This window comes from Crotalus tigris, unplaced genomic scaffold (assembly GCF_016545835.1).
Source record: "Crotalus tigris isolate CLP2741 ecotype Arizona unplaced genomic scaffold, ASM1654583v1 scf7180000018117.651136, whole genome shotgun sequence".
Classification (NCBI taxonomy): Eukaryota; Metazoa; Chordata; class Lepidosauria; order Squamata; family Viperidae; genus Crotalus; species Crotalus tigris.
The window spans coordinates 498,397-510,570 of record NW_024096833.1 but is presented as its reverse complement, the minus strand read 5'-3'; the positions used below and the strand labels follow the sequence as shown (position 1 = coordinate 510,570).

General features: G+C 40.7%; 1 protein-coding gene across 6 annotated transcripts in view; it reads left to right on the top strand.

The window, feature by feature from the left end:
• Positions 1–12,174, top strand: part of SNTG2 (syntrophin gamma 2) — a 173,342-nt gene that overhangs the window by 95,147 nt on the left and 66,021 nt on the right. For all 6 annotated transcript variants that reach the window (XM_039348073.1, XM_039348074.1, XM_039348071.1 and 3 more), the window contains one exon: positions 9,753–9,791. In XM_039348073.1, the coding sequence (XP_039204007.1) occupies positions 9,753–9,791 (39 nt within the window). The remainder of the gene's footprint in view (positions 1–9,752; positions 9,792–12,174) is intronic.

The following is a 12,174-nucleotide window of genomic DNA, read 5'->3' as shown; positions in this document are numbered from 1 at the left end:
TCTTGCCTGTGCTTAAACAAGAACAGATCCCATTGATTCCAGTGCAATTTGCTGCCAAATGCCGTTATTGTTTTTTTAAGAAAGGATTTTCATGAAACCGGTCATCAGTTATTTACATCTGACCTTATTCGGTGAGAAGTATTAGAACACCATTAATATATTTCTAAAAATACATTTGATGCATAAGGCTTGTGTTTTTCAAAAAGGTTTCATTTCCAAATGCATTTGGTGTGTTTTTTATTCTGATTGTGCCATTGTGAAATGGGAACCTCTCAAATATTGCTGTGTTGTAACTAGATTGCTCTGACTACCTTCATGGTAAAAAAGTTGAAGTGGCTGAATAAGAAAGATAGAACAGTGATACAGGAGAAATACTAAATATAGTAAAAATCAGTCAGTAGGGAATCCTTTTTAATGAGCCACATCCACCTGAATTCCTGCCCAATTTGAGCTAAAAACTTTTTCTTTGAGAGAAATTGCCCAGCAGATTTATATGAACGCAGCATTCTGGTGCAGTTCATTATTTATAAAGGAGCTACTGCTCCAAGCTTCTCTACTTTTAGTACTGCACTACATTTCTTTCTTGGGAAATGAAAGTTTTTTAGGCAGAGAACAGCTGACTAAATTTAAGGCTTGGGAATAATAATATTTTTTAAAAAATATCCAGAAGAATTCTAGAAAATCTAAAACCTGCTTTCATCATTTAAATAATATTTCAATGAGCTTCTTACTTTCATCAAAAAAAGAAAGCAGCATAGTGCTGCAAGATTTCCTTTTGGGTGTGTGGATGATGTTACAATGCACATACGAAAGAGAGAAGACTTATGTCACAGCCACATAATGCTTCTTTTGTCATTAACCCCCACTGAAACACCTTACTCAGCATGGCTGCACTAGATTACAATTATTATTTCTAATACCACAAACCAGGGGGTGCAAAGAGGAGTTTAAGGTGATAATAAAGATGTGATTTGAATATTCTACATTTCTAGGTTATTAAAATGATGAAATCAGGCAAGGAAGTTGAAAGAAAAATGGTTTATTTACTAGTAAGACCAGCTAGTGAATTACCAAGATGCATTTCTTTATTCACTGTTTAGTTCGTCATCTATCATACCAGCACTGGAAATGTAAAATAATCTCAGTCTCTCTCCCTAAGCAATAGCTAGGGTGCTGAAGTGGGCTACTCATTATTCTCTCTAACATTCAGACTTGGAAGTTGCAAAACTTCTATTTATTAACCCACGTCAGAACAGCATCCTAAAGCTCATAATCTTCTATAAAGAGCTTTTCATCCTACAGTGAATTGTTCAGGCTGATGATAATAAACACATACTCACATACACATATGCACGTACACACACGCACACACAGAGACCATTGACAGGTAACAGAATGCATGGACAACAAACAATTTGGACAAAAAGAGCAGCCTGGATCTGAGGCAGTTCCCTCTCCTTGTTACTATCGCCTGAGAACAGAAACTCAGTTGAATCAAAGCTCAGACAGAGCTTTGTCCTGATGTGTGTCTTGCCTCTGTTTTAATATTCTTCATTGGTTCCTCCTCTACATTTTGATGTCAGGATAGCGAAAATTCAGTGTCTTAACACATAGCTTACCTGCAGAATAGAAAATCCCACTCACAAACAAAACAAATTAGATAGACGTAGTGCCAACAGTGATCTAAGTCAATATAATATTCACTATATTATATAATAAATATAAACTTAATAAATATGTTTAATAAAATATAATATTTATTATATTTAAATAAATAAATTTTTTCCCAAGCCGAATTTGACTCGTTAAAGAGGAAGATTTTCCTCATTAGAGATGCAGTAGGACACCTTCCTTCGCTCCTACTTCCAGTGTAGTTTTCAGTGAAGTTTAGAGAGCATAAATCAGTTATTGATTGTTGTGTCCTGAGCCTGCAAAAGCAGGCTCAGGACGTTGCTATGGTCCTGGGCTGTTGCAAGCTGCCCGGGACCAGACTAAGCGGTGCCAGCCTGCGCGCATGCGCAAGGCACGAAAGCGTGCCTTAGAGAGTGCTTGCACTTAAAGCGGTATATAAGTCTCATAAATAAATAAAATAAATAAATTTTCTCATTGTAACCTTTTTGCCCGGGAATCTATTTTAATTAGAGAGAGGCCTGCGAGCCTCAGAGTTGTGTTGGAGTGAGCAGAAGATGAATAAACAGTTGTTGGCTACAGAATGCGTGCTCTTCTTGCGCCATTAACTCGAGGACTTAACACTGGCGACGAGGGTGGGATTGCTTGCAACTGAAAGAAGAAAAGTTGTAAGACTTAGCCAAGGAGTCCTTGAGGAAAGGAAGACGGCGTTAAATTCAGCATCTGGCCTGCCAGTACAGCGTCGCTGGAGGTAAGCTTGGCTGATAGACCCCTTCCTAGACATAGAAGCAAGGATGGCAAAGATAGGGTGTTTGTCCGAATTCAACGTTGCTCACCCAGAGAGATGGGAGTCCTTTGTTGCTAGAGTAGAAAATTACTTTAGAGTGAATCAAGTTAGAGAAGATGGTTTGAAGGCTGCAACCTTGTGTGTCTGTGGTCAGGGCGCATTTGAAATTGCGGAAAATTTGGTGGCCCCTGCTCCTCTAGAGTCTGTAACGTACACAGACTTAAAGAAGCTATTAAAAGAACATTTCCAGCCCAAGATGTCTGTCATTGCGTGGAGACACACGTTTGAACAGAGGGATCAGAGGGCAGGTGAATCAGCCAAAGAATTCATTGCAGCCTTGAGAAGAGCAGCCAAACCCTGTGAATTTAAAGATTTAGAAGAGAGGCTGAGAGACCGTTTTGTATGCGGTTTAAGGAACAGAGACTTGCAACAGAGACTCTTTGCAAAGGAAGATATTTCGTTCCAAGATGCTTTGAGAGAGGTAACGGCTGAGGAGGCAGCAGGTGGGGCAGTCAAGAACATGCAGCCCATCAGGAACAACCCAGAAGCAGTTTCCGTGCACCATGAGGGAGTCGAAGAAGGCCCGGAGGAAGATCCTGAAGAAGAGGTGGATTGTCTTTACCCATCCACGGAAAGAAAACAGAAGGAAAGCAAAGAAAAAGCTCCAGCTGCATCCAAATGCTTCGGATCTGGAGGTCACCATAAGAGAGCCGACTGCAGGTTCCGTTCCGCCATCTGCAGAGCATGCGGCAGGCAAGGCCACATAGCATCTGTCTGTCTGGGTTGCCAGAAGGTACAACCTTGAGAATAATTGCGTCTGAAAGGTACCAGGGTCCCCAGCCAAAATAGGGTGGGGTTCTGCGCATTGTGCAGAAGTATTTGCAGAACAGGCACACACAAACCACTTAAAAAGAAGCTGTCACTTAAGGTGAGGTTGCAAGGAGTCCCTTTGGTTATGGAGCTGGACACTGGGTCCGCTCTTTCAATCATTTCCATTCATACATTTAGGAAGATTTGCAACAGCAGTGGGTTCCAAGCCAAACTTAGGCCATCCAACATAATCTTAACAGACTTTCAAAATTCCAAGGTGTGTGTAAAGGGGAAGGCCACCCTTACAGTGCAGCACAAGGATTTTGAAGGTCCATTGGATGTGTTGGTTGTTGGGGATGAATGAATGAGCCTTATAGGACTCAATTGGTTTGAGGCCTTGGGAATCCAGGTTACTGGGCTGCAATATTTGCAAACGCTGGGCCTAGCAGAAGTCTGCGAGGAGTTTGCAGATGTGTTTAGTCCACAGCTTGGGTCCTACAAGGGGCCTCCAGTTTCATTAAGGCTTGACCCTACCATCACACCCATGAGGGTTAAAGCTAGGAGAGTACCTTTTGCACTAAAAGGTAAAATTGATGCTGAGCTGGATAAATTGATCCAGCAAGGTATTTTAGAGCCTGTAGATTCAAGTCCATGGGAAACCCCCATAGTCACGCCTCTCAAGGCTAATGGGGACATACGCATATGTGCAGACTACAAGTGCACTATAAACAAGGCACTGCAACAGCACGCGTACCCCATACCAGTAGTCAGCCATATTTTGGCCTCCCTCAAAGGGGGGCGAGTTTTTGCAAAACTTGATCTGGCATAGGCATATCAACAGTTACCTGTTGATGAAGCAACTGCTGAATCATAGACCATCATAATGCATAGGGGTGCATTCAAGGTCAAGAGACTGAAATTTGGGGTAAATGTAGCCCCTGGCATATTCCAAAGTGTCATGGAGAGTACACTTAGGGGTATCCTTGGAGTTTGCCCCTATTTCGATGATGTTCTTATTGCTGGAGAATCTACTCACAACTTAGCAGAGAGATTAAGGGCTGTTTTGCTTCGTTTCCGGAGAGCAGGCCTAAAATTAAAAAAAGACAAGTGTAAGATAGGAGTAATTGCTACAGATTTCTTGGAATTCAGAATAGATGCCCAAGGTATTCACCCTGCTGAATCTAAATTGAAAGCTATACAGCAGGCTCCTAGCCCTAAGTCTAAAAGTGAACTGCAGGCTTTCTTAGGTCTCTTGAATTTTTACAATGTTTTCCTACCTCACAAAGCTGCTGTAGCAGTACCTCTACATAGGCTTTCAGACAAGCAGGCAGTTTGGCAGTGGACCAAAGTCCATGAAAAAAGCTTCAATGAGGTCAAGGCCTTGCTAATGTCCAATGATGTGCTTACACATTTCAATGAAAAATTACCTGTTTGCATCACCTGTGATGCATTTCCTTATGGGGCAGGAGCTGTACTTAGCCATTTGAGGGCTGATGGAACTCAGGTTCCTGTAGCATATTACTCCAGGACTCTGTCTTCTGCTGAGTGTAATTACGCTCAAATAGACAGGGAAGCATTGGCTATAGTAGCGGGAGTTAAGAAATTCCATGATTTTTTATATGGCCAGCATTTCATAAGCCTCTGCTGGGGTTGTTTACCACCAACAAACAAACACCTCACATTATTTCCCCTAGAATGCTGAGGTGGTCTATTTTTTGGTCTGCATATGATCATTCTTTAATTCACAAACCTGGTAAGGAAATGGGCCACCCTGATGGCCTAAGCAGACTATCTCTGAAGCTGGTACAAGCAGACCCTGCTCCTGCCATCAATATTCTCTCCATTCAGGAGTTGCCTGAATCTCCCCTCAATGCCAGGGATGTGGCTGCAGAAACAGCCACAGATCTCACACTTACACGTGTGCTTTCATGGGTTTTGTCTGGATGGCCTGACAGAAGTCCAGGTACTGAGTTCCAAAGCTTCTGGCTCAAGAAGCATGAGTTATCCACCTTTAAGGGTTGCCTGTTGTGGGGCAGCAGGGTAGTTATTCCTACCTCATTGAGACCGAGAATCTTGGTCTCTCTCCATGAGGGTCATCCTGGCATTGTCAGGCTGAAAGCGCTTGCCTGGGCTAGACAAGGATATAGAGGCCCAGGTGCACGGGTGTCACTTGTGTCAGCACTCATGGCCAGAAATGCCTCAGGCCCTTGTGCATAGGTGGGAGGAAACACAATCACCTTGGTCCAGAGTGCATATAGATTACGCTGGGCCCTTTCAGGGGCAATTCTTCTTGGTCCTTGTTGATAGTCATTCAAAGTGGCTAGAGGTTGTTCCTGTGTCCTCCACTACTACTGCCAGGACCATCCAGGTGTTGAGAGGAATTTTTGCAGCACACGGCCTTCCAGATGTTCTGGTTTCAGATAACGGTCCTCAATTCACTTCTTCTGAGTTCCAGGCTTTTCTTCAGGCCAACATGATCCGTCATGCGACTTCGGCCCCTTTCCACCCTTCCACCAACGGTATGGCTGAACGAATGGTGCACATCACCAAGGACGCCCTCAAGAAACTGACTTACGGTGACTGGCATCACAAGTTGGCAGATTTTCTTCTTGCACACCGCACCACACCTTGTACTTCCACTGGGAAAAGCCTAGCAGAACTCCGCTGGGGTCGCAGACTGATAACTAAACTTGACAGGTTGCACCCTGACAGGGTGGCGCCTCTGGTTTCACAGCCAAGGGCACCAAGGTATTTGCAAGTAAGCGCTCCGGTTTGGACCCGGAACTACGGGCCCGGTCATCTTTGGATTCCAGCTGTGGTCTGCAAGGTCTCTGATCCATTATCCTACGAGGTGTCCTTGGACGATGGCCGCATTCTACAGTGGCACATTGACCAGCTGCGTTCACGACTGGACTCTTCCTCTTCCACTCCTGGTTTTTCTCTGGGGGAGAGGAGGGTTATAGTGTGCAGAGGGAAGGTCGCTGTCAGCAGTCAAGGGCAAATGAAGAGGCAGGGGAAGTCCCCTCCCAAGGTTCCGCAAGTGTGCCCAACAGGAATTCATGGGGACAAGGAACAATGCACACACCACTACTTACTCCAGCCAGGGAGTTACCCAGGGAGTAACCGCACTGTTCACAAACTCAATTCAGCACTCCAGATAGGGAGAATAACGGGGAATATCCAAACAATCCAAAACCTACAAGAGAACTGGCATCCACTCAAAGAAACTGGCCAAATGCTGCAATTGCTCCCAGAAGGAAATCAGTAAAAAAGGGGGTAGTCAGAGAGGTGAATCCTGATTCTGGTACCTCCTCCGGCACAGAATGGGAGGCAATAGGGTATTGGGGCACCGCAGGTACCCTGGACAACCCTGCTACGGGGCTTGGGAGTGAGGGACTATGCTCCCAAGATGGGTCTATTGTGGACCTGGAGAATATCACAAGTCCACAAAATACTGGGTGGGACTCAGAGGGTCCAGACAGCCTACACTCAGGCAGATCAACCAGGTATGGGGAGGAGCAAAGTCCTGGTCTGCCAAGCCTGGTGGGTGAGCAAGCAGACCAGGCAACAGAACCCAGGTCACGGGGACCACCAGGGCAGCAAAGAGGGGGCAACTCAACCTGCATAATGGCACAGGAAAACCAAGGGGTTCCCAAGGTCTGAGGAGGTCACAAAGGGCTAAACACCCACCCAAATACCTTAAAGAGTTTGTGACGTTGCTGTCAACTTAAGGAAAACACAAAGCAGCTATACTATAACTGAATGGGGTAGTTGGAATTGTGAGTGTAAGGCAACATAATTCCAAAAAGATAGCACGGTACCATACAAAAGTGTGATCCTGGAATAACATCCACAGTCCATGCATTTCAAGGCTGAATGAGAATACCACGTCCCTTCAGAGAGGTCGCATATATGGATAGAGTAAGCTTTATCTGGGGGGAAAGGGGTGTTGTGTCCTGAGCCTACAAAAGCAGGCTCGGGACGTTGCTATGGTCCTGGGCTATTGCAAGTTGCCCGGGACCAGACTAAGCAGCGCCAGCCTGCGCGCATGCGCAAGGCTCGAAAGCGCGCCATTTTCTCATTGTAACCTTTTTGCCCGGGAATCTATTTTAATTAGAGAGAGGCCTGCGAGCCTCAGAGTTGTGTTGGAGTGAGCAGAAGATGAATAAACAGTTGTTGGCTACAGAATGCGTGTTCTTCTTTCGCCATTAACTCGAGGACTTAACAATGATAATGTGCATTTGACAATGACAGAACAATATATGTTCTACTTTTTGATTTGCTGTGAAAAAAGCAGTTCTTAATCTAAGTTTTTTAATTAACATGTTAATCATTGTAATAATATATAGTTTTAAGACAAAGGCAATATCTTTTAGGATTGTGGCTTGTTCGATATATGAGACATACTTCCAATATATCCAGGTAAGATTGTACCATTATACTTCTTTTGTGCTATCTTGCTTTCTTATTTTTTACTTGTTCCTTATTTATCTTGGATGTTTTTTTAACTATATTGTCATTCTAGGCAGTTCCTAAACCTATTACTACTACTACTTCTACTTCCACTTAGAATCAAGTTCTGTTTGCTCTTTTTTGTATTTTTCTATACAGTATAACCTGTGAGAATATCTTACATTGCTTCTTTTGATACTTTATGGTTAACAACCCAGAGAATTGTAAAGTCAGTAATTTCGTGTGCAGTGTAGGTTTTATTTTTATATGATGATATTTTCAGCAAGGATTGCTCTGAAACTCCTGTTAAAACATTTTTATTGTAAAGTTCTATGTTGTAGTCCATTTTGTCTAGATACTGTGATTATCTTATTGTACTGCTTCGACTTGCATCCCACTAAGAGAAACCTCTGGTGAACTGGTTTCACAAAGAAATAATTAGATCATCCTGAAATTTGTTAGCCAAAACAAATTATTACTATATAAGATACATTAATCAATGGTAGTACATAACAACCCTTTTTGTTTTATCAGAATTATATCTTGCTTTTCTTTCAGGGCCTGATTTATTAGTGCATACAGTATACAGTAGCCCTGGAGGAAAAAGCCAATGAAATGTCTTCTGTTGAAGAATTTCATTAATATGCATTTTAGATTAGTTAATCTAAGCTGGATTTTCTGGACTACTGTGTAAATCAAAACGAGAATTTCTCTCTGGATTACATACTTTTCCAGATCTTACAGTATGGTTCTTGGCTCAAAGGTTGCACATTAGAATGATTGTATTAATTAAAATTCAGTTTCTTGCATTTAAAAATATCAGATTTATTTAAATATTTAATGAATAGATTTACACTCAAACATAAACACAGTTGAAACAATGCAGATTTACAGTAGATAGATTAGTGTATCCTTATAAGGATGGTCATGTTATTAAGGTTAATTTTGTTTATGTGCTATTAACAGCCGTAGTAAATCATAGATGTGCATCTTATAACTGATCTATAGAAAAATCAGTACAAATAAATGCTTTAGAAATATAGTTACTGCCTCTACTAAATTACGAAGTATTTTTTCACTTATCATTTGCATGAAAGAATATAGTAAAAAAATAAGTATTGTGTCCACAGACCATAGAACCAAGATCATGTATGAAACTCATGGGCTTTGTTGAATTTTTTTAAATAGCCACATAGAAATAAGCATGCCAGGTTTCTAGAGATATTGAATGAAAAGATATCTGTGAAAAGATATCTTGCACAGGTCAACCTACTTTTAAAATCTTTAGTAAGTGGAGATATTTATCTGCTTTACAAAATCATTGTGGTTACTGTTGGGGTTGATACTGCTTGCTTGCTTATTCTGTGTGCTGTATTTTTCTTTTAACAATTGTATCTTATTTTCATTCAAAGAATTTCCATTTCAGGTATGATTGGCAGGAACTTCTTTCAATCCAATATTGTGCTTTAAGGTGACCATCAACAACAGCAGTGAAACATTGAAGGGATCACACTATTCTCTAGTTATTTGCTTGCTCTCAATTATTTTAGTTAAAATGGTGCATAACAGATAGATCATAACAGAGTTGCTTAGAAACTATATTCTGCTGCCCAGATGCAGCATTCTGATTTTACTCAGAGCCAGAGGGCTATTGCATTGTAGTTGTTTAAGTAGTGGACTAGGATGTTGGAGACTAAAATTCACTCTCAGTCATGAAAGCTTAGTTTTGGGGATTTGGAGGCAGTCAGTCTCAGCCCAGCCCACCTCACAATGATATTTTTGAGGGGCAGGGGGAATACAGGAAAGTATGTTTAAATGCCCCTCTTTGAACTTCTGGGGGAAAAGTGGACTATCAATCTTCTACTTACCCCGGCTGTGGCACATTTGAATTTGGGAAATAACAATAGGACGCAATCGATGTGCTGCATCCTGTTGGTGCCTCCTCAATTCAATTTCATATTTTCCTGGGACCACATGGTTACCATGAGAGGCATGCAATTATGAATGAAACTTGTAAATAACAATATAATTGCAGTTATTTTGTATTATTACCTCTTCCTATTCTTTTTTACAGATGAAGATGGCCAACAAATGCTGTTCTGCCTCAGACCAGGTAGGATGTTCATTGTATTATTCCTAAATATATGTGATTTCACATTTCTTTTTCAGTAGGTTTTAAAAAAGAGAGAGAGAGAGAGAGAGAAAAGCCAGTAATTATCCTAACAGTATGTGGCAATTTGTAGATTAAGCAAGTAGGAAAAGTATGTTTTAATGCCAGAAATAAGCCAGCTTGCAAAGCAAAATTTCACTAAACAGAAATGGAATTTGAATTTCTCAGAATAAGTTATGATGACAAGAAGACAAGTGAAGAATTAAATATTTAGTTTGTTGACTTGCTTTGAAAATATAGTGCTTTTGAAAGATCTTGCTTTATTTTATTATTTACTTTATTCTTAATTGCTTAGCAATCATTCACCTTCATCTATCAAACATATGTTATTTCCATTTGCATGTAAAAGCAGATCGCAGACATTCTGCAGGCACTAGCCCAGTGGTTCTCAACCTTTTCTTCACCACAGACCCCTTTTAAAAACCTTTTGTGTCCAAGGACTCTGGCCACAGAGCCACCAAGACTTAATTCAAGATTTAAATAATAACATTTCTTCAAGCCTTTGCAGACCCTAGTGACAACATTGCACTTCTCACCCCCCTCCCGGGGTCCACGGACCACAGGTTGAGAACCACTGGTTTAGATATTAAAAAGTCAGCAAGCAAGGAGAAATAGAAAGAAAGAAAACCCCAGTTTATTTACCCTAACTTTTTCTTCTACTTCTCATTAGTCTTTGATTACAAGGCTCTGTACTCTTCCTTTTAATACACCCAACATCTTTGTGATAAGGTTTACACAGTAATTACTTGCAAGGAAACAGAGGAGAAAAGGTAGCATGTTAGGCTATTTCTGCCCAGTTCCTTAGGGAAAAAAATGTTTTGGTCCCTGAAGTCATAAGATAGGTCAGTTTTCTCCTCTGAGGAGTGGTTCTATAGGACTCATAGCTACTACCAGCACCATCACAGCAGGGGCTAGACTGGGGACAAGCTAAAGATCCTATTGATTCTATCTCTCTTCCCAGTATCAACCCTATATTACATCCCTGAGAGAATTTTGTCTACTGTGATTGAATGCAAGAAGGAAGACCTGTAGACTGTACACCTGTAATTAGCATCTGAAAGAAAGTTTGCTTATTTCTCTCATTCTCACAGCCTAAAGAGCTCTACATTCTCATTCTCAAGGATGTGGCTGTGTTCTTGCTTTGGAAATTTGCATATGAAAATACCAAAGGCGTGATTTAACTCTTTTGGTTTGGTTCATATTCAGCTGTACTTCAGTAACAGAGCGTATGATCTTATGTAAATAACCCCAAATTTAAGTCCTGCCCTCTTCAAATAAAAATGGAAAACGCTAGGCTGAGCCATTAGCAGCCTGTTTTGACTCCTGTTAGATAGAAGATTGAATGAGCTTCCTATTTTTTCATATTTGTGTTAGAAATTGCACCTGGAGTTATTTTTACAACATTTGCTTCTTATAATTTACCCTTGCTGTAAATCCATCCCCTGAATTTGTAGCAGAACAGAATCAAATCTAAGACAAATGTGAGCACTTCTACAAAGGCAAAATTTGTTATCCTAATTGCTTTAAATTTCAGTATCAGCTATTTTTCTTGAATCTATTGCATTTCTCAAATCTCTTGTGAGTCTGTGAGACTTTTGTGCTTTTTGTTGTTTTAAGGCTCATATATTTGCCTCAGCGTAGAAATGAAATGTCAAACCAGTACCTTAAACTAGTATATCATCTTCTTGTAACTTGCCAAATGTTTACCATTTCTGCTCTGCAAATGTGAACATTTTTTTGATTCTGCTTTGTATGCTTTATCATAATGTTCAGAAAATTGAAAGTACTTATTTTTCTGTTATTTTAGGAGACAGATAGATTTGTGACTGAATTTCTAAAACACACATCTCGGGGCCACATTTTCTTGGCAAAATTTTGAATTAGGTTATGTTATGAATAAAATCCATACAACCTGATTTTGAGTTATATTCGTAGCTTTATTTTGTTTGAGATCTAAACCTAATATTTTTTTTCAAGTTAACTGGAATTTCTAACAGCTCATACAGTATTGCAATGCATTTAGAAATTGTAATTGTTGTGAATTCCTATTGCAGGCATACCTGTATGTATGTATGTATGTATGTGTGTGTGTGTGTGTGTGTAGGTATACATTTGTGTATATATGTATATATATTTGTGTGTCTGTGTGTAATTGATTCTAGCAGATTTTTCTTCCTTAAAAGAAATAGTTGGGGTTCCAATAGCAGTGTCAATGGGGCCAGATTTTTGCTGCCTTGAAGGAAGGCAATAGGAAATGGGAAGCTTCCCTTTGAAATATTGACTTCAAGGACTCTGAGTGGCTTATGGTGGTCAGAAAACACTAATA